We start from the raw sequence: 27,405 nt of genomic DNA on the forward strand, positions 1-27,405 counted from the left end.
TAAGGATTTATTTCCACCAAACCAGAGTTGGTGATTGTTGGAAACACTAACAGAGACGCTTTTAATGAGTTTGATTCTGTTTCTGTCCCATACTTTTGGTCTGAGATGCTTTAGTGCAAGATCTAGTGGCAAGTGAACTTTGTGTATATATAACCTTTATGGTAGGATGTTTTTAAAAACATGAGATAGTCTCATCATAATAGAGTCTGACGATAGATACAGAAGAAAAACTACAAAATGTTTTTTTGTGGTTAAAAACAACACAAATGGGCCAAAATGTTGATTATTATAAGTAAAAGTTATTTATACCAAATATCCAGTCGTTGAATTGGACCAAACATGGTGCCGGTACTTGAATTCAACCCTAATTCTTTTGCTGTTTTTTATCCTTCTTAACGAGGACATATTCACTGTAGTAGATGCTGTGTGTACAGAGTCGAACAACGTCAGTAACTCCACTGATAGTAGTTGTTTTTAGCACTCTGGTGGCCCCCACCTGCATGAAGTACTCCTCCAGCAGGCAGTCGACCCACGGCTCAGCCACCTCCATGGGCCGCACCTCGTTGGAGATGTCGCAGCACTTGATGAGCACCATCTTCAGCTGCAGGGAGGGTCCGAGGGCAAAGGTCACCATGAACAGAGGGTTATTATATTACCAGTAAACGCTGGAAACATACAGTAGTTTCATAAAACTGTTGATAGTGAACAGCAGTTAGCGTTATCTGCAATGTTCCTATATTTTATTTGGACCATTGACACAGTTAGCTGGATGCCCCTGCTTCGCATCGCAAAAATATACATCTCATGTTTTAAGTTACGTTACAATCTGTTCACTAATTGGCAATAAAAAGACGTTTTTTTGTGATTAATAAATAAAAATCTACATCTCAGAGGGAATTATTGTACTTTTTACTGCACCAAAAGGTGAAATGGACAGGAAGTGGCGTGCAGGTGTTCTTACACAGGTGAGGTGCTCCTCGTCCGTGTATTCAAAATTGTCGACTTTCTGCTTGAAGGAGTCCAGGATCTCACCGTGTCGCGCCATGTCTGTGGCCAGGATCAGCGTGATGGTTCCCTGAAAGCGTGAACGGGGACGGATGTTAAACTCTGGACCTTTAAACACCTGCATGGTCACCTGCATGGTCACGTGGTAAAAGGCGGTAAAAGGTGCGGCCGTACCTGTCGTATCTGTTTGAAGGCCTCGGGGTCAAAGTTGGAGAAGATGTTGCAGTCGGGCTGTGAGAAGATCTGGAAGGCCACGGCGCAGTGGTGGTTCTCCAGAGGGGAGATGTCGTTGTAGCGGACCGCCAACTCCGTTCTGGCGTTGATCTGGTACCTGAGAGCGAGACAGCGGGAGAGAGAGAGAGAGAGAGAGACAGCAAGAGAGAAAGAGAGACAGCGAGAGAGAGAACGAGAGAGAGACAGCAAGAGAGAAAGAGAGACAGAGAGAGAGAGAGACAGCGAGAGAGAGACAGCGAGAGAGAAAGAGAGACAGAGAGAGAGAGAGACAGCGGGAGAGAGAGAGAGAGAGACAGCGAGAGAGAGAGAGAGAGAGAGAGACAGCGAGAGCGAGAGAGACAGAGAGAGAGAGAGAGAGCGACAGCGGGAGAGAGAGAGAGCGAGAGAGAGAGAGAGACAGCAAGAGAGAAAAAGAGACAGCGAGAGAGAACGAGAGAGAAAGAGAAAGAGCAAACCAACAATTATAAACCATCAAAAAGAAAAATTACAAACTGAGAAATTACATTGAGCTCGTACGAACATATTTGTTCTTAAGTTGGTTACGACGAGAACTTATGAAATGAGAAAATCAAACCGAGAAATGAGCTGTTTCCCGACTACCACTAATATTTATAACATTTGAAAATAAAAAACAGAGACGAGAACAAATTTTTTCTTTAAAAAAAACAGTCAGTTTTCTTTTTTTGCTTTGAAAATAAAAATGAAAACAAAAAAGTTTTCAATTTTCTTTGTTTTTAAATAAAAACAGAAAACAAAGAACCTGTTTTTGCTTTTTTGCTTTTAAAAAAGAAAAAACAGAACCAGTGAACCAGTTTTCTTTTTTAGTTTTTAAATAAATACATAAAAAGGAAAAAAATAAATAAATAAAATTCACAGAAAAATTACCTTTTTTACGTTTCTTTTTTTGTTTGGAAAATAACATTTTTTTTTTTTTTTATTTATAAATGTTTTTTTTTCTCCATTTTTTTCATTTGAAAAGTAAAACCCTAAAAAGACTTTTAACCTAAAAATGTTGCTGTAAGTAAAAAAGAAGCCTTTGTTCGCTCTGTGTCTGGTAAACCAATTCAATTTTAATTTATTTGTATAGCGCCAATTCATAACAGAAGTTATCTCAGGACACTTTTCAAATAGAGCAGGTCTCGACCGAACTCTTTAAAACATTAATTACAGAGACCCAACAGTACCACCATGAGCAAGACCTTGGAGACAAGGGCAAGGAAAATGTCTTACGTGTTGTTGAATCCGGGGTGATCGAGGTCGTGACACACAGCAGCTGTCATGAGAATCAAGATGTCGACCTGAGTGAACTTCTCCTAGAAACAAACACAAACATATTTATATTAATTAATGCATCAATTAAGTCTGTAACTCAGAAATCGTGTGTGTGTGTGTGTGTATGTGTGTGTGTGACCTCGTTAGCACGTTGCTGGTGCTTCGTAATCAGTCTGTGATAATTAAACCTCCAGTGAACAGTCGTCTAACAACAGAGGGAGACTCTCTCTCCTCTTTTTCCCCTTCATCACACCCCGTCCTCCTCTTCCTCTCAGTCTTACCCCGAGATGCCCCAAATCCCCCACGTCTCGTCCCCTCAAACTTAGCACAAAGACTGGAGACAGGGGGAAACTGTTAGCCCCCTTTTTACTCTGTGCTCCAATCACAGTTGAGCAACCGTCGATCAGTTTTATAGAACAAACGACTAATTGATTAATCAATAAAATAATCTGAAGTGCCGCACTAATTAACTCCTACAGTTCCATAAAGTCTGGGGACATTACGAGCGACAGATAAAAACACCCCGACTTTCACTCAAGCTCCAAAAACCTCTGGATCCTACACTACATTTCCCATAATGCACCTCTGTGGTCATACGACTCCTCCTGAGCAGTAGATTAATGGTGGACGTCTACATGCTGTTAAATGTCACGACATTTAAGCCTCTCAGCATGTTGACCTTTCAGTGCTGTTAACTCCAGAATGAATATGCAGCCCGTGTGACCACGAAAGGCCACGGTGTCAGTGGGTCGGTGTTTTGGCGTTACGGTGGACGCCATGTTGGTTATTGGCGGCTCGTATTCCAGATAAACACTAAAAAAATGTTTGTGAAACCATTTGAGGGAACAGATTATTGTTCTGAAATGAGAAAACAAAACTATTTATAAATATGGGGAACAAAACGGGTTGTTTTCATACAAAATAACAGAAAAATAATTTAAAAAAAAAAAGGCAAACAAGTTTTTTTTTTCACATTTTCATGTTTTTAACAAGTCAATGTCAGGTTGTTTTTTTTCGTTTCCTTTTTTTTTTTTTTGATTTTAAACAAAAGGCTCATTTTCCAATTTTGGTTTTCTCATTTCAAAACAAAAAAGTACTCTGGATCTGGATCCATATCTGATCAGCACTGTCTGACAGTTTGATCTGAGTTTGGTTGAGCTGGACGGACTCACTGAGAATGAGCTGTCAATCACAAGGTAGCCCCGCCCTAAAGCATACCCTGCTTTATGGTCTGTTTTACTCTAAATGGGACCATCAGTTACTAAATGAACATCATGCTGTATGGAAGAAGACTGAAACTAGAGACTGAGACCAGAAACTCATCAGGAAACTGTTTACTGAGCTCATTAATCAACTGAGAAGTCGACTCATTTCTCCATAAGACTGAATGGTATCAGTGTGTTATTGCCCCCTGCTGGCCGAATGTGGACTTAAGACGCGTTTATGACGTTGGCTTACAGCCGTCATTGAGTCGAGCAGCTGGGTACCTGCAGGCTGCAGAGGCAGATCATGCTGTACATCATCTGGGTGACACAGAAACAGTGGCGGAAGTTGTGGAAGGGGTTGTTCTTGTAGTTGTCATGAATACAAAGCTACAGAGAGAGAGAGAGAGAGAGAGAGAGAGAGAGAGAGAGAGAGAGACAGGAGGGGGTGAGACCTGCATCAAATCAGTGACATGTAGTTTATGTAGACCGGGTCCAGGTCTCACCAGCCATCTCTTCAGTGTGATGGGGTTGATGTTGAAGTCTCTGACCAGGCCCAGGTCGTGGTACATGTGTTCCAGACAGCTCAGCATCTGTTAGAGCAAAGGATCAGTGGGAGGTGATGAGATAAGGTTTTAAATTCACTACAAGCTGTTTCTGTGCAGCGTAATGATGGATACAAAGCTGAAGGAACGGGCTGGTTCTGAGGCGCACTGCACAAGATTAAAGATACTAACATACGAACATAATCTCTGTGTGTGTCTGCAGCCGGTATGTTCTCTTGCTGTTGGCTGGTTTGATGTCACATTTAACACATTCATTTTGAGTAATTCTTTAATTAACGTGTTAAAGGTGCGACTCGTCTCTTCAAACTTCTATGTGAACATATATCACACTCGTACATCTACCTAACTCATGACTTTTATCTTCCGTACTGTGGGATCAATAGCGTCTCTTTGGAACAATCTATCAATACAATCAATATCTACATTATCTTTATTCACAAATCATCTAAAAAGGTCTACAATTCATAACGTAATAACATAATTCATAATAAGATTCATAACTCTTCATGGATATCGATATAAGGAATTTTACCTGGTAAAATAATTGTATTATTATATTATTGATTATTTCCATCAATCATGTATTTTAGCTGCTTGAATATTTATATAAATAAATATAATATATATTTATAAAGGGGAGGTACCTCACCTGCACACTGTTGTATTATAAACTGAGTTATATATAAATATGTATATGTATATAAAGTGCAAGTGCAAATATAAATAATAACATAATACAATGTATTGATTTCTAATTCCACCTTTAGATATTTATATCAATACTTATGTGCCACAATAATAGTTTAAATATCTTCATTTGGGCGTTTTTACAGGTAAATATTGATACAATATTGATATAATATTGATATATGGGATTAAATCAGATAATATTTCTCTGTTTCTTGAATATTTTTTAAAAGTTGCTAGGCTACATTAGCTGCTAATAGCACAACACACAAGTCTCTGACCGAACAGTCGGCGGTGGAGTTGCATTGTGGGTAATGTAGGGTAGAAAATGTGGAATAAACAAAAAGACAATGGGCCTCATTCACTAATATGTGCGTATCACGGAGAATCAATCAATCAATCAATCAATCAATCTTATTTATATATATAGAACCTTTCAAACTAATCGACGCCAAAACACCGAAGAAATTAAACAATAATGTTCGAGGTGGAAGCCAGAAACGGTAAAAACAGCGTTCCCAGGCATCCTGGAAAACCTGGAAAAAACAGAAATTTTAGACTAGTTTTCCAGTCCAACCTGAATATTGATTAAAATGACCAAATATCCTGTAAACGTTATATTTTAGCTCCTCACTCAGATCACCTTTATAAACCTGGGTGTGTATTTAGTTTAAATCTCGACTGTTGGTTGAATATTAGATATTATAGATTATGATACTTCAATATCTACGTGCATACAACCTATTAATGATCACATATATTGATTAGAACTGTTACTTACGGGCTGTCGTCAAATTAATGCAAATTTGCCTGAAACTGCAGCTTTTATGAGCGTTTGTGAGCAACTGCTGTCCTGTATTGTCAAAAAAAAACTCCTGAAAAAGGTCCTGGAAAGGTCCTGAAAATTGATTTGTTAAAAAGAGTGGGAACCCTGAAACCTCTCCTGTGTGTTGCAAACAAATTAATGTTAGAAAATACTGTTGAATCCCGTTTTTTGTGTGTGAAACGTTTGTGAATGAGGCCCAAAATCAAACCCGTTCATTATTTTACTTGTTATATTTAATTATAAAGTTTCCATCTCCGACTTCTGTTCGGTCAGTTTAAAGTCGGCAGCTCTCACTTAAAAACACATTTTCTGACTTATAACTTAAAGACATAATATTGAACAATTAGGACATTATTAACAGCACATACACTGATCAATAATCAGTTGATTAATCAGCAATAATTGACCTTGATGAGGAGTTAATCAGTGCATTAATCAGAGCAGGAGTCTCACCTCATTGGGCTCCCACTGCCAAGCATCGAATGTAGGTAATCTAAGAGCTTCTACTGTCTCCTTGGACAGGTGGTACTACACACACACACACAGGGCAGCGGGGCAGACGGGGGGGGGAGAGAGGGGCATTGTGGGTGAGACGGGTTAAGCAAGCTGGTCAGTCTTACCTCGTTGGCCTCCCACAGCCAGACGTCGAAGGCGGGTTTTTTGAGGGCGTCTATGGTCTGTTGTGACAGCATGTACTGCAGGCAACAGAGCGCGCAGTTAACCCTGTCCACCTCCGCCTGGCTCGGGGGCACAGCTACTGTACAGCTACTGTACAGCTACTATACACCTTTATATACCTACTAAACACCTTTATATACCTTTATATACCTGCTCTACAGCTACTATACACCTTTATATACCTTTATATACCTACTATACACCTTTATATACCTTTATATACCTACTCTACAGCTACTATACACCTTTATTTACCTTTATATACCTACTATACACCTTTATATACCTGTATATACCTACTATACACCTTTATATACCTTTATATACCTGCTCTACAGCTACTATACACCTTTATATACCTTTATATACCTACTATACACCTTTATATACCTTTATACACCTACTCTACAGCTACTATACACCTTTATATACCTTTATACACCTTTATATACCTTTATATACCTACTCTACAGCTACTGTACACCTTTATACACCTTTATATACCTGCTCTCCAGCTACTATACACCTGTATATACCTTTATATACCTACTCTACACCTTTATACACCTTTATATACCTTTATATACCTACTCTACAGCTACTATACACCGTTTACACCTTTATATACCTTTATACACCTTTATATACCTACTCTACAGCTACTGTACACCTTTATACACCTTTATATACCTTTATATACCTGCTCTACAGCTACTATACACCTTTATATACCTACTCTACAGCTACTATACACCTTTATACACCTTTATATACCTTTATATACCTACTCTACAGCTACTGCACAGCTACTATACACCTTTATATATATATATAGCTGTATATACCTACTATACAGCTAATATATATCTACTATACAGCTACTATGAAGCTACTGTACACCTTTATATACCTTTATACATCTTTATACAGCAACTATACAGCTTTTTACACCTGTATATACCTTTATATACCTACTATACAGCTACTGTGAAGCTACTGTACACCTTTATATACCTTTATACACCTTTATATACCTTTATATACCTACTCTACAGCTACTGTACAGCTACTATACACCTTTATATAGCTTTATATACCTACTCTACAGCTACTATACAGCTACTATACAATTATATACCTTTATAAACCTTTATATTCCTGTATATACCTACTATACAGCTAATATATATCTACTATAGAGCTACTATGAAGCTACTGTACACCTTTATATACCTTTATACATCTTTATACAGCAACTATACAGCTTTTTACACCTGTATATACAGCTTCTGTATACCTGTATATACTTTTATACACCTTCATATACCTCTACACACACCTACTGTAATGTTCATGAAGATTTGATAATGTCAACCCACTATTTCACTTTATTTTCCTAAATTCTTGTTGTATTTCAGTACTATGGAAGCCCTGAAAGGCAAGTGAAATACATTTTTTTTTTATCACAATTCACTTTCTACTTTATTTCATCTGTGAAGTTAAAAACAGATGAAATTTGTTTTCAATACTATACTACAAAAACTATTAAAAATAAATATATTTGTAACAAATTATAACTTAGAAGCTCTTGAGGAAATTAAATTCACCTATTTTCATATATAATGTTTATCAATGTTTAAATATTGTTCAGTTGTTAAATGTGTAACACTGAAGGAAGAGATGTATCTGTACTCTTTTATCTCACAGTGACCTACTGTACTGAACCTGATCTATAAAACAATGGATCTCCCAACTGCACAAAATCAAACATTAATCAATCACATTTGTTCTCTGCGGGTTCCTGGAACCACGATGGGTTGGTATTTCTGATCACACCTGACATCAACAACACCTGGTAGGAGCCTTACCTTGGGGTAGGAGGGCACGTCTCTGCGAGGAGTCAGCTTCTTATTGTCCTCCAGGAAGTTACTGGAAGAAGAAACAAAGAAAAATAATGAATAAAACAAAGCCACTACTACTGTTTCTTAAGTAATAATAATGAATATATGACATTTAATGATATATAATACATATATAATCAGTTATCTGTTACCTTTAATACTGCTGGTGCATGTTCTCATGTTTAGGTCTAATACTAGAACTATCAATTACATTTAAAGGGGCTTCATCAGCAGAGAAAACAGACGTTTACATTGACAAAACAAGTGTAAAATACACGTTTATACAGATTAGAGCTTTGATTTTCTGCCCGATTGGACCCAATAGGAGCTGCTGGGTTCGGGCCCAGAACTGCTGTCGTAGGTCGGGCTCAAACAGAATTAGATTTAAACTATATATACTGTATATGTGTAATATTTTATTAATAATCCAACTACACTTTTACTTCTTCCAATGTCAGTTCAATTTATAAAGTATATATATTTCTTTATTACTTTATTTTATGTTTTCTTTTACTATTGTTATAATAATAATAGTTTTCATTTAAAGCTTCTACAATATGTGAGACAGACAGTCTGTGCTCACTGGTATAAATATCTGTCTGTGTCTGTCGTCACCTGTTGTTTCTTGACGCCATCTCCTCGCGGAGCTTCTTGATGTCGTTGCGACATTTCTCGATCTCCACCACCTTCATCCCCTCCACTGCAGACAGACAGAGTCGCTCATTAGCACCCGGCGGCCCCATTAAAGCTAACACCCTAACTGCTGACTCTGTACTGAAAGTCAAACGTAGTGAAAGCATTAAAGTGAGTTCAGTAACCACACATCATTCAGCTCCAGCTTCAGTAAAGGTGGTGTCTTTGTTCTGTTTTACCTTCGTTTAACCAGAGAACCAATTCTCCTTTACAGTGACGACCCGATGGAGAGGCAGCTACTTACAGTTCAAACAGTAAATACACAACAGAGAGGAACGTACTGTGTTCCAGAGAGGAAGTGATCAGAAACTAATTCAATTATTGAGTTATTAGAGGAGGATAATGGAGTAAAATGTGCAGTTTCTGTGACTTTTGCAGCTGGTCCCAGGAGTCGAGAGAGCGGAGATATGGAGGGTTTTTTTTATAAATGAACTGACACCAGAGGATATATATCAATATATCAATAACAATGAGCTCAATAACAGCTGATCGGTTCTGATCGATCAATAACAGCAGCTATCAGCCCTCCTCCTCCTCCTCCTCCTCCTCCTCCTACTGAAACTGACTGAGGTCGACAACACTTCAGCTCCCACTGAAACAGGTGACCATGGCGACCAGAGCGATGAGAGGACGGAGATCTGTGTGGGCGCCACGCTGTTTCCGTGGCGACCAGGTATCCAGGCAGTCGGCGTGCTCGTGTGAAGTGTGTGTGTGCGTCAGATCTCAAACTACTACTACACTATCCCGCCGCTCGGAGAGAGGAATCTGTTTTATTTTAAATTATAATCAGGAAACTGATCTCTCTCCGTTTATGTGTTTATCTTAGTGCCTGGAAATAACAACAACAACAACAACAGTTTACTAATAACTATGTTAACATACTAACATAACATATAACTGCTGAGGGGCCTTTGAGCAAGGCACCGATCCTCGAACTGTTCTTAGGGAGCTGCTCCCGTCACTACAGATGATTATTGATACCAATGACATAATCAGCCGATTCTTTATCCCTTATTGATCCCTGATCGTTTTTCTGAGTGGAACAACAGTGTGGAGAGTTGAAGCCAGACTATTATTGGATGGATTAGGATTAAATCTGGTTCATACGTTCACGTTTTCCATAGGATGAACTTTAATAACTGACCTTGTGACCACAGAATTAAAACTTGGCTTTTCCTGCTGGACAATGTTCCCGTATATTAGCGATGGGTATTTTATCCTTTTAATTTTGTATCTTTTAATTGTCAAACTATTAATTTTATAATATGTTTTATTTGCTTTACTGTTGGTTCTTTTATTCTCTTAAATTAATTAAGTCACTTCGGTGTGATTTTATTTCTCTGACTTTATTTCCTGTAACGTTTTTAATCCGTTTGTTACTGTGTTTGAAAAGTGCTGTATAAATAAAGTTTATTATTATTATTATTATTATTATTATTATGGTAAACATTATACCTGTTAATCATCAGCATTGTGAGGATCTGAGCTGCTAGCATTGAGGCTAAGTCATATTAATCCAATAACATCAGATATAGCCGTAAAACACTCACATTTATAATAATAATGATAATGTAGATGTAAGAAAACAACTCTTATTCATTAAAATAACATTTTCAGAAAATCTGCAGAAGAAAATGCTAATTTAAGCATTTACTCATCCATACAATAATAATAATAATAATAATAATTCTGCTTCTTGTTTACTATTTAACACAGACTCAGACCTGTTGATCAGTTCACCATCACTCTGCTCCGAGAGGAAGCTGCCTACAGTAGAGTCGGGGGGGGGGGGGGATCGCCATGGTGACCAAAGCAGGTCGTGTTGTCATGGTGACAAACGGGGGTCAGTTCATAGAGAAGGCTATTATGAAATTGCAGCAGCCTTCATCACGTGTGAAAGCTCATGCAGTCAGAGCGGCTGTGAAGGCTGTAACATGTCAATCTGATGCAACGCCGTACGGCACGCCTAGACGTGGCGAGGTGTCACAGGGAACGCCGCCTGTGTTAGGTCACGTGACATCAGAAAACAGACTGACGTTTTATTCAGCTTTCTCCAAGTTGAACCTGAATGATTAAATCATTTGTGTGTAGGGATCCTTTCCAGTTACGTATTTCCACCAAACCAGAGTTGGTGATTGTTCGAGAGACTAACAAAGACGGTTCTGATGAGTTTTATTTAGTTTCTGACCAGTTTGAAGTGTTTCATGATTATCTGAGCGGTACAGTTACTGCTTTTTTCTATGGAGTCTGGCGCCCATTGATTTGGTCTGAGATGTTGATGCTCTAGTGCGACATATACCGTAGTGGCAACTAGTGAATTTCAAACATATATAACCTTTAACATTTGTTTAGAAGGGACTAATTTAAACAAACCCACAGGTTCTCGTAAGATTTAAATATTAAAGATGAACTTTTCCAAGCGGGTATTTTCCCAAACGTATCCGGTGTTTTTAGAACAAACTTCCCTCTTTGGAACAGTTTTTGAATGACAGTTTTATACGACAGCCAGGACAAAGTGTTATTTCATTAATATAGACATAAAATCTGACCCCATCCTTTATTTATTTTAATATTTCTGGGTGTGTACTGCCTGTTGCAAAACACACAAAAAAAGGAACCGCTCTGATTTATGTCAATATTGGATTTTTTATTGATTCATAAATCAATGTTTAACAGTTTAGATTTATTTTTAAATATTCCATTACATTCCTGTCTGGTTATATTATCCACAAATACTTAAAATTACCTGTATTGTCACTCACACCTACAGTAAGTCTGCCATTTTATTTCATTATTTAACAAAAATCCATAATGTCTTCAATTTAAGAACAAATAATGTGTTAAAGTGAACTTAAGGAGGTTTTCTGCAACCTACAAGGGTTATTATGTGATAAAATGTTGTTTTTATTCACTGTTTTCAATATATAAGTCACTAATTTTAGTCTATTTTACATTTAAGTGTAAGAAGTTATGTCACAAAACACCAGTTGAGCAGTTTGTGCTGATTTCTAATAAAAAAGACTCGATATACAACTCACATATTCAACTTGACCTTTAACTTTAGTCGCAGCCTTACTAGGAAGGATGTAATGATTGCAAAACGATCACTGATTAAATGTTCCTGTTGGTAATTACTATAACAGCTGCTCCGTCTAGAACACTGAGACCTATATTAAATTAAAGAAACCCTGACTATCATAACACCTTTATTGATCGTATTTTATAGCTGGCTCTTATCTCTGGACACGCACTGAGTGCCAGGATGCCATCAGACATCAACAATGTGAACTGCAGTGGCGACGTCAGAACAAACGTTAATAAAAATCCTAAAAACCTGGAGCCTGATAATGGTCAGCTGAGTGCGCGTTGCATAAAGCGGGTTAGTGCGTGGTCAATGTTCAGCAGCTAATAACAGGTCAACAGCCTCGACAGGTGGGTTAGCAGGACCACATCACCTGTGTGACTTCAACTTATCTAATCACAGCCTCATAAAACTGTGGAGGAACACAAGTTCAGACAACACGCACTGAAGACGTGCAGGTATCTCTAATGTCGACTGAAACTAATATTTAAAGTCGCTATATGTACGATTCTGGATTCTGTTATTTTATGTTATATTCTCTCTCTCCGCTTCCCTACAGTGCCAACAGTGTGCAACGACCGACACAAACAAAAACATCAGGAAGCCACAATATTATGATGTTTAGGCTTTAGCTGGCTACCATAAACTGTTTCTTATTACCGGTTGACAGAGGTGTGTAAACATGACAGTGGCATTGTGGGAACAGACTCACGCTCTACTCTCTTCTCCAACATGGCGAGACGGTTGGTGACCTCGGTCTTCAGCTCGTTGATCTTGAACGCCCTGCGGACAGGTGAGCGCAGGTGGGAGAGAGGTGAGTTAAGACAGTCGCTGTGTGTCTGCTACAAACAATAAACTTGTATATTTACTCTCTCCTGCAGCAGGAGGATATTTACAGCCGACGGTGGCATTTAAACATCTGATTTATTGGCCAAGTATGTGAACACAAAGACGTAATCTTCACAGGAAGATAAAACAGAAATACAGCAACAAAGAGAACGAAACTATAATGAACATACAAATAGGTGAACATATTCTGTTCTTAAAAAACAAAACAATTAATAGATTATAAAAATAGTCGGCGATTAATTTTATATTTGACAACTAATTGACGTTTATTCTCTCTCCGCTTCCCTACAGCGTCAACAATGTGCAACACTAACTAACGTTAGCTTATAAATGGAGTCTGCTAACGTCTACAAACAGCCGTCACCACAAAGTCAACGCTAACATTACTGCAAATGCTTGTGGAACATATTGTCGTATACATATTGGACAATATCAGCTAATTCATCCAGACTCTGTGTTGCTAACACAACTTTGCGTTATTACTAGAAAAATACTGAGTGGATATTTTAGTTGGCAAACATTGGCTTGCAAAATTACTTCCTCAGGTAACTTTCTATAAAACTGGACTTTCCATCCATCCGTACTCTGGATACATTGAACATTTCTGCAAAACACACAAAACAAACTTGCTGTAAAATCTAATAAAACTGCAGAAATTAGCAGATTAAATTTATCAGGAAATCAACAACAATCCATTTTTCTTTGTTCTCACAAAATAAGAAACTGGAATCACAGCTAATCAGCTGCTCAGTCAATAATACTAATTATCGCAGCCCTGCAATCTCTGGTAGTTTATATAAGTGCTCCAACAGTGCCAACACCTCCGTTTATCAGATTATGTTATACAACTTTATATCTGCGTCTGTCAGTGGCTGCACTGACACACAATTAGAAACAGCACATTTATCTCCAGTCTAACGTCGTGCTGCACCGTTCCCCTTTGGACTGTCCTGAACACATCTGCAGAACCACAATTAGCAACCTGATTAATCAGGAGGTTAACGGTAATTAATACAGAAAAGAGAGAGACTCTTACCTTGAAAACTGCTCTGCTACTTGCGTCAGTACATTCTGAAAGAGTTCCTCTTTATCTGAGGAGAAAGCAAAAGAGTGGCGTTACATATATACATCACTCACCCACCCACCCACACACACACATACATACATACACATATTACATAGATTACATACATACATACATCACATACAATAGCAGCTACAAGTGCGAGTGCAATAGTCCTGATAAACACACTCACAGACATACGCAGAGGTTATGTAAGCCAATCAGAGAGCGTCAGATGGCCCGAAAGCAACAGATGGCGGAGGAAGAGAGGAGATAAATAAAACGTGCCCCCCTTTTCCCTCTGGATGGCGAGCAGCAGAGCGTCCGACACGAACCCGGCTGACAGCTTGATGTGTTAACCACTTCTGATTCCTCTTCCCACACACACTGGGAACGGGGTTGGACTCACAAACAAAAGCCCTGCCATTGGCTCAACGCTCCACTGTTGTGGGCAAAGTTCACGACGCCGCGGGCCAATAAACTAAAAGCTATGAGAAATTGTAAAAAAAAAAAAAAAAAAAAAAGAAGAAGGAGAAAGCTGTTGTAGTACATTGTGTCACTCACATTCCATGTTTCATGCGGGAGGTCAGAGGTCAACGCTGACTACAAAAAAAAAAAATTCCTCTCTGTGATTAATTAAGCTGCTTTCAGCTGGAGGGAGAGAGAGGAAGTGGATTCAGGGCTTGAAGTAGTTTAGAGCTCAAAAGTATTAAAAGTACCAGAAATACAAAGTCTTCATTATGCAGAATGTAATTATATTATTGGATTATAATTATTGATCCTTTTAAAAGCTCCAGGGTTTAACATTGAGGAGGAAATGAAATTATATATTTATAGTTTTCATTAGTGTTTAATCACCTGAAAATAAGAATCGTTGTGTAAAATCCAAAAATATATGTTAGTTGGTTAACGACAATCTGTTCCTAAACCTCACTAACCTAACCTGGTTTTTGTGCCGTCACAGAACGCAAAGTAGAGTAAAGCGACATAACGCAAAGTAGAATAATGTAACGTAACGTAGAGTAACGCAACATAACGCAAAGTAGAATAATGTAACGTAACGTAGAGTAACGCAACATAACGCAAAGTAGAATAATGTAACGTAACGTAGAGTAACGCAACATAACGCAAAGTAGAATAATGTAACGTAACGTAGAGTAACGCAACATAACGCAAAGTAGAATAATGTAACGTAACGTAGAGTAACGCAACATAACGCAAAGTAGAATAATGTAACGTAACGTAGAGTAAAGCAACATAACGCAAAGTAGAATAATGTAACGTAACGTAGAGTAACGCAACATAACGCAAAGTAGAATAATGTAACGTAACGTAGAGTAACGCAACATAACGCAAAGTAGAATAATGTAACGTAACGTAGAGTAACGCAACATAACGCAAAGTAGAATAATGTAACGTAACGTAGAGTAACGCAACATAACGCAAAGTAGAATAATGTAACGTAACGTAGAGTAACGCAACATAACGCAAAGTAGAATAATGTAACGTAACGTAGAGTAACGCAACATAACGCAAGGTAGAATAATGTAACGTAATGTAGAGTAACGCAACATAACGCAAAGTAGAATAATGTAACGTAACGTAGAGTAACGCAACATAACGCAAGGTAGAATAATGTAACGTAACGTAGAGTAACGCAACATAACGCAAAGTAGAATAATGTAACGTAACGTAGAGTAACGCAACATAACGCAAAGTAGAATAATGTAACGTAACGTAGAGTAACGCAACATAACGCAAAGTAGAATAATGTAACGTAACGTAGAGTAACGCAACATAACGCAAGGTAGAATAATGTAACGTAACGTAGAGTAACGCAACATAACGCAAGGTAGAATAATGTTACGTAACGTAGAGTAACGCAACATAACGCAAAGTAGAATAATGTAACGTAACGTAGAGTAACGCAACATAACGCAAAGTAGAATAATGTAACGTAACGTAGAGTAACGCAACATAACGCAAAGTAGAATAATGTAACGTAACGTAGAGTAACGCAACATAACGCAAAGTAGAATAATGTAACGTAACGTAGAGTAACGCAAAAGTAGAGTAACATAACGTAGAGTAGAGTAGCGTAACCCAACATAACGTAACCCAAAGTAGAGTAACGCAAAGTAGAGTAACGCAAAGTAGAGTAACGTAACATAACGCAAAGTAGAGTAACGCAACGTAAAGTAGAGTAACGTAACATAACGCAAAGTAGAGTAACGCAACGTAAAGTAGAGTGACGCAATGTAGAGTAACACAACATAACGCAAAGTAATGCAAAGGTAGAGTAACGTAACAGCGTCCTAATTTGGTCACTGACGAAGCTGCTGGGTTGACAACAATCATACAACATGTGACCCGTGAAACACAAACACTGAGCTTCACACGTTGAAGTATTTCTAAACCAGTGAATGTGTTTTATGATCACGGCTCCTGTTGTTTACTCGTTGCACTCTTTCCTTTAAACAAGTGGAAACAGTCTCAGGGACTCGCTGACTTTAGACCCGATCTTCAGTTTGAGGAGGTCAGTGCCCGAGTTCAGCTCACAGATGTGATGTTAAGTCTCCATAAAACCAGTTATATGGCTTTGAACTATTGAAGTTACGAGATCCGGAGCTTTTTATAGATGTTTACCACAGTGTGTGTGTGTGTGTGTAAACCACAAAAAGCAAGGTGTTTAATGTGAGTTCGATTGGATATAATAATACTCTGCCCTGTTTTTACTATAATGTCTGTTAAGAGCTGCAGGTGTGAGACCACATCCTGTGTCCGTTTGGGTCGTTGTTTGTGAACATCCTCACCTGCACGCTGTCTATCTTTAAAGAGGTACTTCACCTTAAAATGTGTTTAAAATGTGTTTTTTGAGCTGTAAACTAAATTATATGACGATATATATATATACGGTGATAAAACATCAATGCTGGTGTTAATATTCGTATCAAATGTATGAAAATCTGCATTTTGTGGGTTAAAAATAGCTTCAATGTGTGTCTTTTCTAATGTTTCTCCTCCACCAGCAGTGACTTCCCGCACTGCTCCAGTGACTGGTTTGGTATTTATAGGTTAATTTATTGTGTTAGATATACAGGACTTCCCATAATATAACATCTGTTAAACCTGCTTTAATTGATTCACTTGTTTTCAGCAGGAACACATTTTAAGTTGATATAGCACATTTCCACATCCAGCAGTTACGGAGCAACGCAATTATTCATTTAGAGTCGTTTAAAGTCCAGTATTTACTCTCTTTTAGCTCTGGTTTTGGTCTCCACCACCTCCTGAGGGAAATATCCGGCTCTTTAGCTGCTAAATGCTCCACGATGCTCCATTCGGGACGTTGTCACCGAGATGAAAGAATGAGGGGTTTGTTGCAACACGGACCTTTTCCCTTGTACCACAGGAAGTCAGCTTGTTGTTTTCTTTTTTGTTTTTCTGTGACTATTTGACTAACGATGACATTTACTCGTGTATTTTGCCCTTAAAAGGAAACCAAACAGATTGTTTCTCTGCCTCAAATCTCCTCTGACTTCTGGTGCCACAACGCTGATCTAGCACACGGTATTTTATTTTGAAAATTGACCGGATTCTCTATGCTGTCTCTGTGTCTGACTTCTTGCCAGCGCTGGTTGACACGACTGGGTCGCGACTTCCGTCAAAAATAGCAGAGAGATGCTTCTGGTATAATTTCAAGTGTTGTGTAGAAGGGGAAGAATAATTTCTGCTTTTCCTGTCAGCATCTAACCGGCGGCTGTACTTAATAATTAAATAATTAAATTAATATAATTCGACAACACTCATATTTAATGTGATTTAATGGCTCTCTGGGTGAGTGTGTTCAGTCCCTGGAACTCACCGGCGAGCTGTCCTCCAGTCATTGGCACCACTCGGTATGGTGACCTTCAACACAACAGGAAAACACACACACAGGTTAGTTCTGAGAGGAGGTTCAACGCTGAAATAAATCCTCTGAGCCGACACGCTGTACTTTTCCTCCCACTAACACACAGACGTCCTGTTTACAAGGAAAATTCCCAACACTCAGATGATGTTTGTCAAATAGAAGGTTTCAGATTTTACCCTGAGATAAGATGGCAAACACACACACACACCTATTTTAGTGTCCTCTCTAATCAGTGTGTGTGACTGCAGGTGAAACAACCTTGAGACTGGAGTGTTTTGTCTAACGAGAGAAGGGCAGTTATCATCGTTTATGTTCCTCCAGCTTTAGTGAAGTGAGTCGGGTGTTTTTTTGCTAACACTGGGAAGACCGCTGCACCTTCTTGTTCGACACTGGACTGACGCCTTTGGGAAAATTCCACAAATCAAACTGGACGCGTCGTCTTCGGATGAAGATTGCGTCACTGCCTTGAAGCTGCTGCAGCAGAGAAGATCTTAAATATGGCCGACGCAGCTCTTATCTAAATGTCAATATAAATACGTTGTTTTTTCCCGAATGTAGGCCCTCGTTCACCAGCTCTCTTTTATGACAGTTGTAGTTCTGTCATGTGCTGTTTATTGCTGCTACACACAATCCATGATCTCTGGGGGCTAAATATAGATTTATTTTAAATATAGCCCTCACTGTCAGCGCTTAAGATTAAAAATGAACAATGTGTATGTTAGAGTTTGTCAGTATAGTGTTTGTTAATCCCACAAAGTGTACCAGATTAGCTGAGCAGCGGTTGCTTTCAGTAAAAGTGAAAGTGAAACTGAGGACATGTTTACTAAATGTTTGCAGTGGTAATCGTGTGTGTAAATAAAAACAACAGGTGATGATTCATTCAGCCTTTCTCCTCAGTGTGGATTCATCCTGAGAGACAGAGCTGACAGACAGCTAACAGTTACTGATGCAGATCTGAAGGAAGCTGCAGTATTTTATAAACACAATTGTCAATACAAAGACATCAGACATTTTCTTTTTGTGCTGTGATTTAAATATAATACATAACATGTTGTAAGTAAATTAATCTACAAATTAAACCCCAGACAAGGACAAGTTATATTACTTTATGTTATGTTACTATATGTTATGTTATGTTTCGATATGTTACTATATGTTAAATGTTACTATATGTTAAGTTATGTTATGTTACTATATTTATGTTATGTTACTATGTTATGTTACTATATGTTACTATATTTTATGTTACTATATGTTATGTTATGTTTCGATATGTTACTATATGTTAAATGTTACTATATGTTATGTTATGTTTCGATATGTTACTATATGTTAAATGTTACTATATGTTAAGTTATGTTATGTTACTATATTTATGTTATGTTACTATATGTTACTATATTTTATGTTACTATATGTTATGTTATGTTTCGATATGTTACTATATGTTAAATGTTACTATTTGTTATGTTATGTTTCGATATGTTACTATATGTTATGTTATGTTTCGATATGTTACTATATGTTAAATGTTACTATATGTTAAGTTATGTTATGTTACTATATTTATGTTATGTTACTATGTTATGTTACTATATGTTACTATATTTTATGTTACTATATGTTATGTTAGTATATTTTATGTTACTTTATCATACTGTATGCAGTCGTACTGTATGCTGTGTTATATTACTGTATGCTGTTATTTTATGTCGTATTATGTTGCGTATGCTATGTTGCTGTCTGTTATGTGACAGTATGAAATGTTCTGTTCTGTTTCTGGCTTGACAAACAAAACTAAGGAATAACAAATAAACTGGTTTGGTTCAATGTGTGATGAGAACATAATGTTAATTAATTTAGTTAATAAAGAGAACCAAGAAGCGCTCTATGGCCTCTGTTCACAGAAATACGCTGAGTAGAGACTGAAAGCAAACTGCTCTTACGTAAACATTATACTTCTGCATCACATTTCTGTCCGAACAGATTTATGGCTTCTGGGAATACTATTATTATATATTTATTATATTACATAAATGTTTTAGCAAATGCAACACACTTGACTGCTTATAAAACATGATGTATTTATCTTACTGTCCCACTTATGTGCATGAATCCCACTTAAAGGCTCAGAGTGAGCTCCACACAAGCAGTCTGGGTCTATTAGTGCCTCTGCCGCTCTGCAGGTAAATCAGTAGCTCAACTGAGACACGATGAACTTTTTAAAGTTTAGCAGCAGGTAAATGTTTAGTGTGCTTGTCAGGAAAACACTTCATTGCATCATTTTGCCAAGAAACTGCACATTCAGTCTGTTTCTGGTTCTCTGTCGTGTCCTGATACAGGTGACACGAGCTGGAATAGCTGCACACAGTCATCCATAACATCGGGTAATCAGAAAGGAGCACGCTGCCAGGAATCCTCTCTGCGGGAAACACCGGCTGCACTCACACGAAACCTTTGTGAGTTTGGCCGTCGCTGATTCTGAGAAAAATCATTTTATGAGCCGTAATGAAACGCTGGAAAATAAAATGTTCTGATCTTTTCACATTAAGTCAAGAAGAAGCTTTCTGAAAAGTACAATACCCAGAATCTGGAACTACTGGAAGACACAGATTAACATCGAGTGGCGGCGGCATAAGATTTACTCAGAATAAACTTCTCCTGCGCGCTCCGTGATTCACAACCTCCTGGACACGAGTAAATGTCACTTTACCAAACATAGTTCATGCAGTTTTCAATCTAATGAGGCCTTTTTTTTTACTCTAATTACATGAGAATTAAAAGGCTTTATCGTGGAGAAATATATGCTGATTTAATCACAATCACATACATCAATGTTTGCTTTGAAAATCTCCCAAATGAAGATATTTGGACCATCGTCAAATAAAACAAATTACAACATAACAGCTCTCCGAAAGCGAAGCCAAAAACATCTCTATCGCCCCCTGGTGGCTGACTGCAGAGCTGCAGGTTGGACTCGGACTCTGGGCTGCTGGAGCAAGGACTCATGGTACATGGGGCGCCAGCTCTACCAGGAGAGCTATCCGGGCGCCCCTTTATTTAGTTAATTAACTACCTTTGGTATTTTGATACCTTGGCACCAACCCCAAAGCAACTTTATCGCTTTATCTGGCTCCAAATGCCCCAAGATGGCTGCTGTCGTATCCTGGATATTGTGGCTTAATTTTTGTATGGTGGGAGGAAACAGAAACGCAATGTTCATCTTTTATACGTCGATGATTTGAACTCAAAAACATTTAATTATTGTGTCACATTAGTTAAATAAACTCATTGAGTTGTTTAATCATTTAAATTCATTCACGTTTTTTAACACATTATTTTTTATAATTGATCTAAATGTGGTAAATTTGACAGCATTTGGGGTGGTCGGGCATCTCGCCACCCCTCTATATCCGGCCCTGATGGTAGCAATATGTTAACGGCCTGGGGGGGCGGGGGAGGACACTGTGGGATTTACAGCCAATCAGTGAATGTGTCTTTCAGTCAAACAACCAGCTGGTGGATTGAACAAACGTTCTGTCAAACAATCAATTAATCAATAAAGACATCAGTGGGATGCAGGGGTTTTCCGATACCTGTCTGTGTTGTGCGGCATGGTGGGGTCGATGGACACCATGGCTCCGGACGAATCCAGCAGGGACAGATTAGTGTTCCTGCACGAAGACACAAACACAAGTTTTACTGGAAGTCACCTGTAAAATCCTCTAAAGTCTTATTGAGCTCATATTCAGGCCAAACACATTACAACATAAAATCTATTTCATTAAAAAAAGCATTAAAATCATATAACTGAACTAATTAATCTAAAGGAATATTGTTTCTTACTGGACCCAAAGCTTCTACTGCTGGGCTCATACCCAGAGAGACATTATTATAGTAAAATCTAACTAGCATTTACAGAGTTCCTTTGTTAATTAAATAACAATTCAGCATCTGATCTTGTTGAAAACTGTATTTTTCTTCTAAATATTTGTATCTATTTCAATTATTATAGTCCATTTCAACAGATTGCTGTTTGTTAAATCAGGAGGAGCTTTCTGTGTTTGAGTAAATGCAGTAAAGTGATAATAATCTTAATATTTATTGACTTTAAATATCAATAAGTTTCTGTTCCATCATCCCTCAAACACTATGACACAGATAAATAAAGAGCAACTTACACACAGTACAGGGATTTCTAAAGCTATAAAAAGCACAGTTTAATGAGTCATATGGTGTTTCCAGATGTTTCCTCTTACAGTTTGCAGCTGTGCCACTTTATATATCACATCTACAGATTACACAACGCAGTAAAGCACGACCTGAACGGGGCGAGTTCACCTAAACTTCAGGTAACGGCTGCAGTGTGAAATCATAATTAAATATAAAGCAGCGCCGCATTAATCACACATCACTAAATATGGTGTTAAATGTCAAGTGGAAGAGGAAGAGTTCTTTAATGGGAGCTAATTATCACTCAAACTATTAAAGCTGTGTGTGTGTGTGTGTGTGTGTGTGTGTGTGTGTGTGTGTGTGTGTGTGTGCGTGTGTGTGTGCGTGTGTGTGTGTTACCTTGGCACACCCAGCGCTGTACAGAACAACTCCTTAATGTCACACGGGCTGCAGAATCTACTGAACACCACCTGAGGGAGAACAACGCACACACTATCACACATTATAATCCAACAGGACAACAGAAACTTAAAATGAGTGTTTTTGTCTCTGGAGTCTGGTGGAGAGTGATAGTGATCTTAGGGCTGTTTGTGGTTAAACTAAAGGTCTATCTCTGTAGGGATCATTTTCAGACACTGACAGTAACAACCTGAGTCTGTCAGTGGCAGAAACAACTACTGTTAGTGGAACAAACAACTACTGTTAGTGGACGAACTTTGACCGGCGCTTTTGAAATAACTTATATTTGCAGCCTGTTTTGTGGCTATTTTCTCATCTAACTCTGTGAATTAAGGATTTATTTCCACTAAACCAGAGTTGGTGATTCTTAAAAAGACTAACAAAGACAGTTTTAGTCAGTTTTATTCTGTTTGAATGAAGTTTTCTTTCCTTTCTAAAGCTCAGATTATCTGCTAGGTAAAATAAGCGTTTTTGTCTATGGAGTCTGGTGGAGAGTGATAGCGACATTAGGTCTATCTGAATCCTTTTAATAACGTTGTCTATTTTCACAACTAACGTGGTGAACTTTGGGTTGATTTCCACCAAACCAGAGCTGGTGTTGGATTATTGTTGAGTTTTAATAAATATTTGTCATCTCCCTGCAGAATCTTTCTGTTGAACGCAACTAAATTCAAACTCAGCTACTTTGTGCAGATGTTGCCAACATGTTTGTGTCCTCCTGCAGCAGGATCTTCCAGCTCTCCTTCCTCCTCCTTCCTCCTCCTTCCTCCTCCTCCTCCTCCTCCTCCTCCTCCTCTGAAGTGGAGCGATCCTCCACTGGGGAGAAGCTCGGGAGTCTGAACGTAAAGGCTTCCCAACGCTCCGGGCTTCTCCTTCTTCCTCTGATTAAAGAACGTGCACGTTGAGGCCGTAAATATTCCTCCTCCTCCTCCTCACGCTTCATAAACAAGGTCGAGTGCCGCCACTGAACGTGACAAATGATTTGTGTCATACGGAGAGGGATGACCCACATAGATAACGCTTTGCATGCGATGGCATCGGAGGCGAGAGATGACACGAGGAGGCCCGGCGGTGTCAGGGAGGCAGGGGGGAGGTTGGGGGAGGTCTTAACGAGTGGAGTCAGGAGGGCGACTGAAGAGAGGAGGACGAGAGAGGTCGAAGAGCACTTGAGCGGTCTGGCGTTGGCAGCCTGTCACAGGTGGAAGCGACAGAGAGACCATCGAACATACAGCTGCTTTTTATTTCTGGACGACTTTATTTGATTCACTGAATTTAAAATCTACAACCTGTAACGATTAAACACATTAATTAGAGCAAATGAACTCTGAAATTAGTAAAAAAAAATAACAATGTGTTACTATTAAAAAGTTGCTTAAATTAATATAAGTGAATATAATAAATATTGGTAACAAGAGTAACACAGCTAATACAATAACAAGTGTCTCTAATTATTTTATGGTTTATTGCATAACACATTTGTAAATAAACAACAACAAATGATCAAATAAAATGTTGACGCCTAAATTATCCTCCAGTTCTGGAAAACATATCATATGATGAGAGAGAGAGAGATTATATTGGATTTGGATGAATTCTGAGCAGATTATTTCCTGTTTAGGGAACTTTTTATACAATTCTCTGTTTGTATTTATGTCTTTTTTATATTATTTAACAATCAAACAAACTTAATAAGCTTCTTTATTGACAGATTCAGTGTTTATTGTCCCTGATGGTCTTTGTTCTATTAGACAATTTACTTTTATTCACAGAAGTGAACAAACACTGAGATACTGTGGATATCTCCATCCATTAAAACCAAGAAGGCCTTGCGACCCCTCATGAAGCTTAGGCGACCCCTAGTGAGGGTCCCGACCCCCAGGTTGGGAACCACCGATCTGTAGATATTTTATTATATTTATTGAGTATAAAAAGTTGTTTCCTATCGTCTTCATTGAGCTATTTAAATCTATTTGTTTTTAGTCTCTTCTAGAGTTACATGTATATTTACTGGATAACCGTTTGTAACACAAATAATTCCCCAGTTTAGGATCAATAATCAATAAACAGGGAACCGGCTGAGCTACCAGGATTCTCCAGAAGTTATTTGACATGTTGTAGTTTCTGAGTGGCTCTTCTCCACCAGCTGGCGCCACCGAGCATCGTCACCACGATTTACACGTAACGTAAAGTTAATGTTAAAGATCGCGACTTTAGAATGAAGCTAGTTAGATAGTTTTTATTTCCTATTGATTTAAACAGGATGACGCTAAAAATGTTAGAGGGTTAAATTAAAGACCAGAAAGAAGAGAGATAAATCTGTTTATCAGAGAGAAACCAGGAAGCAGCGAGGGCAGGAACATAATGGCGGCGAGTGCCAACAGCTGCTGGTTGGTGCGTTAAACTGAATCAATCTGACGAGTTAAACACTCCCGAGTGAAAGCAGCATTATTAATAATGGCTGTTAAATAAATTCACGCTCTCGCTTTAAGATGCTGCGACTGATTTCAATAACAAAACCCACTTTAACACAATTACCCCCCCCGCTCATAAAGACGCCATATTAAAACCTGATCACGTAAATCAGGATGCGCTGAGCAGAATCTGATTAACCTGAACGAGGACTCGAGACAATGGGAAACAATGAGCGCAGAGCTCACGACGTACAAACAGCGAGCTGCTGGGTAAAGAGCAGCTGAATATGTAACAGAGCTTTAATATCTGTGTTTATACGAGGACCCTCAACCAACATCCATCGTACCTGTCGCTTATTTATTCTCCTTTACTTAAATACAAACTGTTTATAGACTGCAATTTACATAAAAGTGCTCTAGAAATAACAAATATTGTCATCATTAACAGTTTGTATGACACATACTCACCATTAACCTGCTTATTAGTATATCTATTAGTACAATATTATTATTAACTTAACTTTTTATTAATATTGAACCCAACTTAAGATGAATTGTTGAAGTAACTCAGTTGTTTTGAGTGAACCTAAATGTGTTCAGTATTTAAATTATTGGTGATTTAATTCCAGTTTGTTGACTTTATGTCATTACAGTTCCTCCAGGAAGTTGCGATGTTGCAGTGATTAAAATGATTAAGAAATGTGCGACACAAACGTTTCCCCTCCAAACAGTCAGACTTTATTCTTCCATTTTTAATGAATTACACCAAAAATGTAATTTGGACACAACAGACTTCATTTATTAAGTGTTATTAAAGCTCTAATATGAAACACTGCTGCATTAAAATGTGTATAAACACCAGCTCTATGTCCAAACTGTCATTTTATTCAGGTTCAATGTGCCTGCGTCAGCGTTGTGGTTGTCTGCCAGAAGCTGTCATACATTGACTGTTGATCCAGTCTGAAGCCACATTGTTACCATCCACTGTTTAGATCTTGGTGCTTTTTAACTCTAGATTTGAACCGGATGAAGGATTTTAGTCATCGGACGTCTGGATCTTAAGTTATCAGAGAAACAAGCTGAGCTAACGTTAGCAGCAGCTCGGCTCGCAGCCCCTCCGGGACGTCCTTTGTCTGTCCAACAGCGTGGGAGAAGCAGTGATTGTTAAGGTGGAACTGCTTTATTCAGTGTGTTTAAGGTGGAACTGCTTTATTCAGTGTGTTTAGTGGTTTTAATCAGCGGGTCTGTTTGTGTTGGAGAGGAGGAGACCTCTGTGGATCACTGGGCTCCCGGTAGAAACCTCCTGAACCATGAACACTGAAGGAATCCTAACCGGGAGAAGCTGACTGCAATGGTGGTGAAGACAACAACTCCCATGATCCCACGCTGCTTCACCTCATCATCACACTTCCTCTTTGTTTTACATGCAGAATAATTCATTAATAAAGCTTCATAATGAGCTAATTAATGGTGAATATGTGCACTCTAATATGAAGTGTTCATCTTCAATCTGTGAGCCTGAAACTGACCGAATATTAAACCCTAAATCAGCTCCCGGCAACAAGTGACAGCGAACAAACAGATCAATAATATCGACAGGTTGATATTATTGATCATACAACCTCACAGAGGAACATCCACACATTGAACCGGGAAAAAACATCCTCAAATCTGTCTATAAAACGTTTGATAGGAAATATAATCTGTATTTAATCCAACAGGAGGAATCCACACACACACACACACACACACACACACACACACACACACACACACACACACACACACACACACACACACACACACACACACACTCACACACACATACACACACACACACACACACACACACACACACACACACACACACACACACACACACACACACACACACACACACACACACACACACATACACACACACACACACACACACACACAGACACACACACACTCTCTCTCTCTCACACACACACACACACACACACACACACACACACACACACACACACACACACACACACACACACACACACACTGTGTGAAGTCCATAAAGAAGACAATAAAGTGCCGGTGAGACATAAACCTTGTTATACGGCCTTTTTACGAGCCGTCACTCCTCCTCCACTCAGTGTAAACAACCTCCTCCTGTAAACCTCCAGCTACAGATCCGTTCTTTTACTGATCAATACGATGGATGATTGATAACGTTAACAGTTACTGACTAATTAACTGGCTACAAACTGGCTCCTCTTCCTCCGTTTCATTCCTCTCCTGTCGCTGCCTGAACCCACCGGGTCTTCATCCCCAGAGTCAGAGTCCTGGTCGGAGCCGCAACAGCAGCTAGTACAGTTAGCATATGCAGCAGTGCAGCAGTAAGAGACTTCCTGT

The 27,405-nt window shown here is 38.6% G+C and overlaps 1 protein-coding gene across 1 annotated transcript in view; it reads right to left on the reverse strand.

The window, feature by feature from the left end:
• Nucleotides 1-27,405, reverse strand: part of pde9aa (phosphodiesterase 9aa) — a 34,737-nt gene that overhangs the window by 1,395 nt on the left and 5,937 nt on the right. Inside the window, exons 2-15 of the mRNA XM_051403021.1 lie at nucleotides 22,544-22,614; nucleotides 21,568-21,645; nucleotides 17,924-17,967; nucleotides 14,032-14,086; nucleotides 12,859-12,929; nucleotides 8,987-9,071; nucleotides 8,339-8,399; nucleotides 6,413-6,487; nucleotides 4,220-4,306; nucleotides 3,999-4,103; nucleotides 2,470-2,552; nucleotides 1,180-1,336; nucleotides 962-1,075; nucleotides 497-601 (exon numbers count right to left, since the gene is read on the reverse strand). Coding sequence (XP_051258981.1) covers nucleotides 497-601; nucleotides 962-1,075; nucleotides 1,180-1,336; nucleotides 2,470-2,552; nucleotides 3,999-4,103; nucleotides 4,220-4,306; nucleotides 6,413-6,487; nucleotides 8,339-8,399; nucleotides 8,987-9,071; nucleotides 12,859-12,929; nucleotides 14,032-14,086; nucleotides 17,924-17,967; nucleotides 21,568-21,645; nucleotides 22,544-22,614 — 1,191 coding nt within the window. The remainder of the gene's footprint in view (nucleotides 1-496; nucleotides 602-961; nucleotides 1,076-1,179; nucleotides 1,337-2,469; nucleotides 2,553-3,998; nucleotides 4,104-4,219; nucleotides 4,307-6,412; nucleotides 6,488-8,338; nucleotides 8,400-8,986; nucleotides 9,072-12,858; nucleotides 12,930-14,031; nucleotides 14,087-17,923; nucleotides 17,968-21,567; nucleotides 21,646-22,543; nucleotides 22,615-27,405) is intronic.

The sequence above is a fragment of the Dicentrarchus labrax genome, unplaced genomic scaffold (assembly GCF_905237075.1).
Source record: "Dicentrarchus labrax unplaced genomic scaffold, dlabrax2021, whole genome shotgun sequence".
Lineage (NCBI taxonomy): Eukaryota > Metazoa > Chordata > Actinopteri > Moronidae > Dicentrarchus > Dicentrarchus labrax.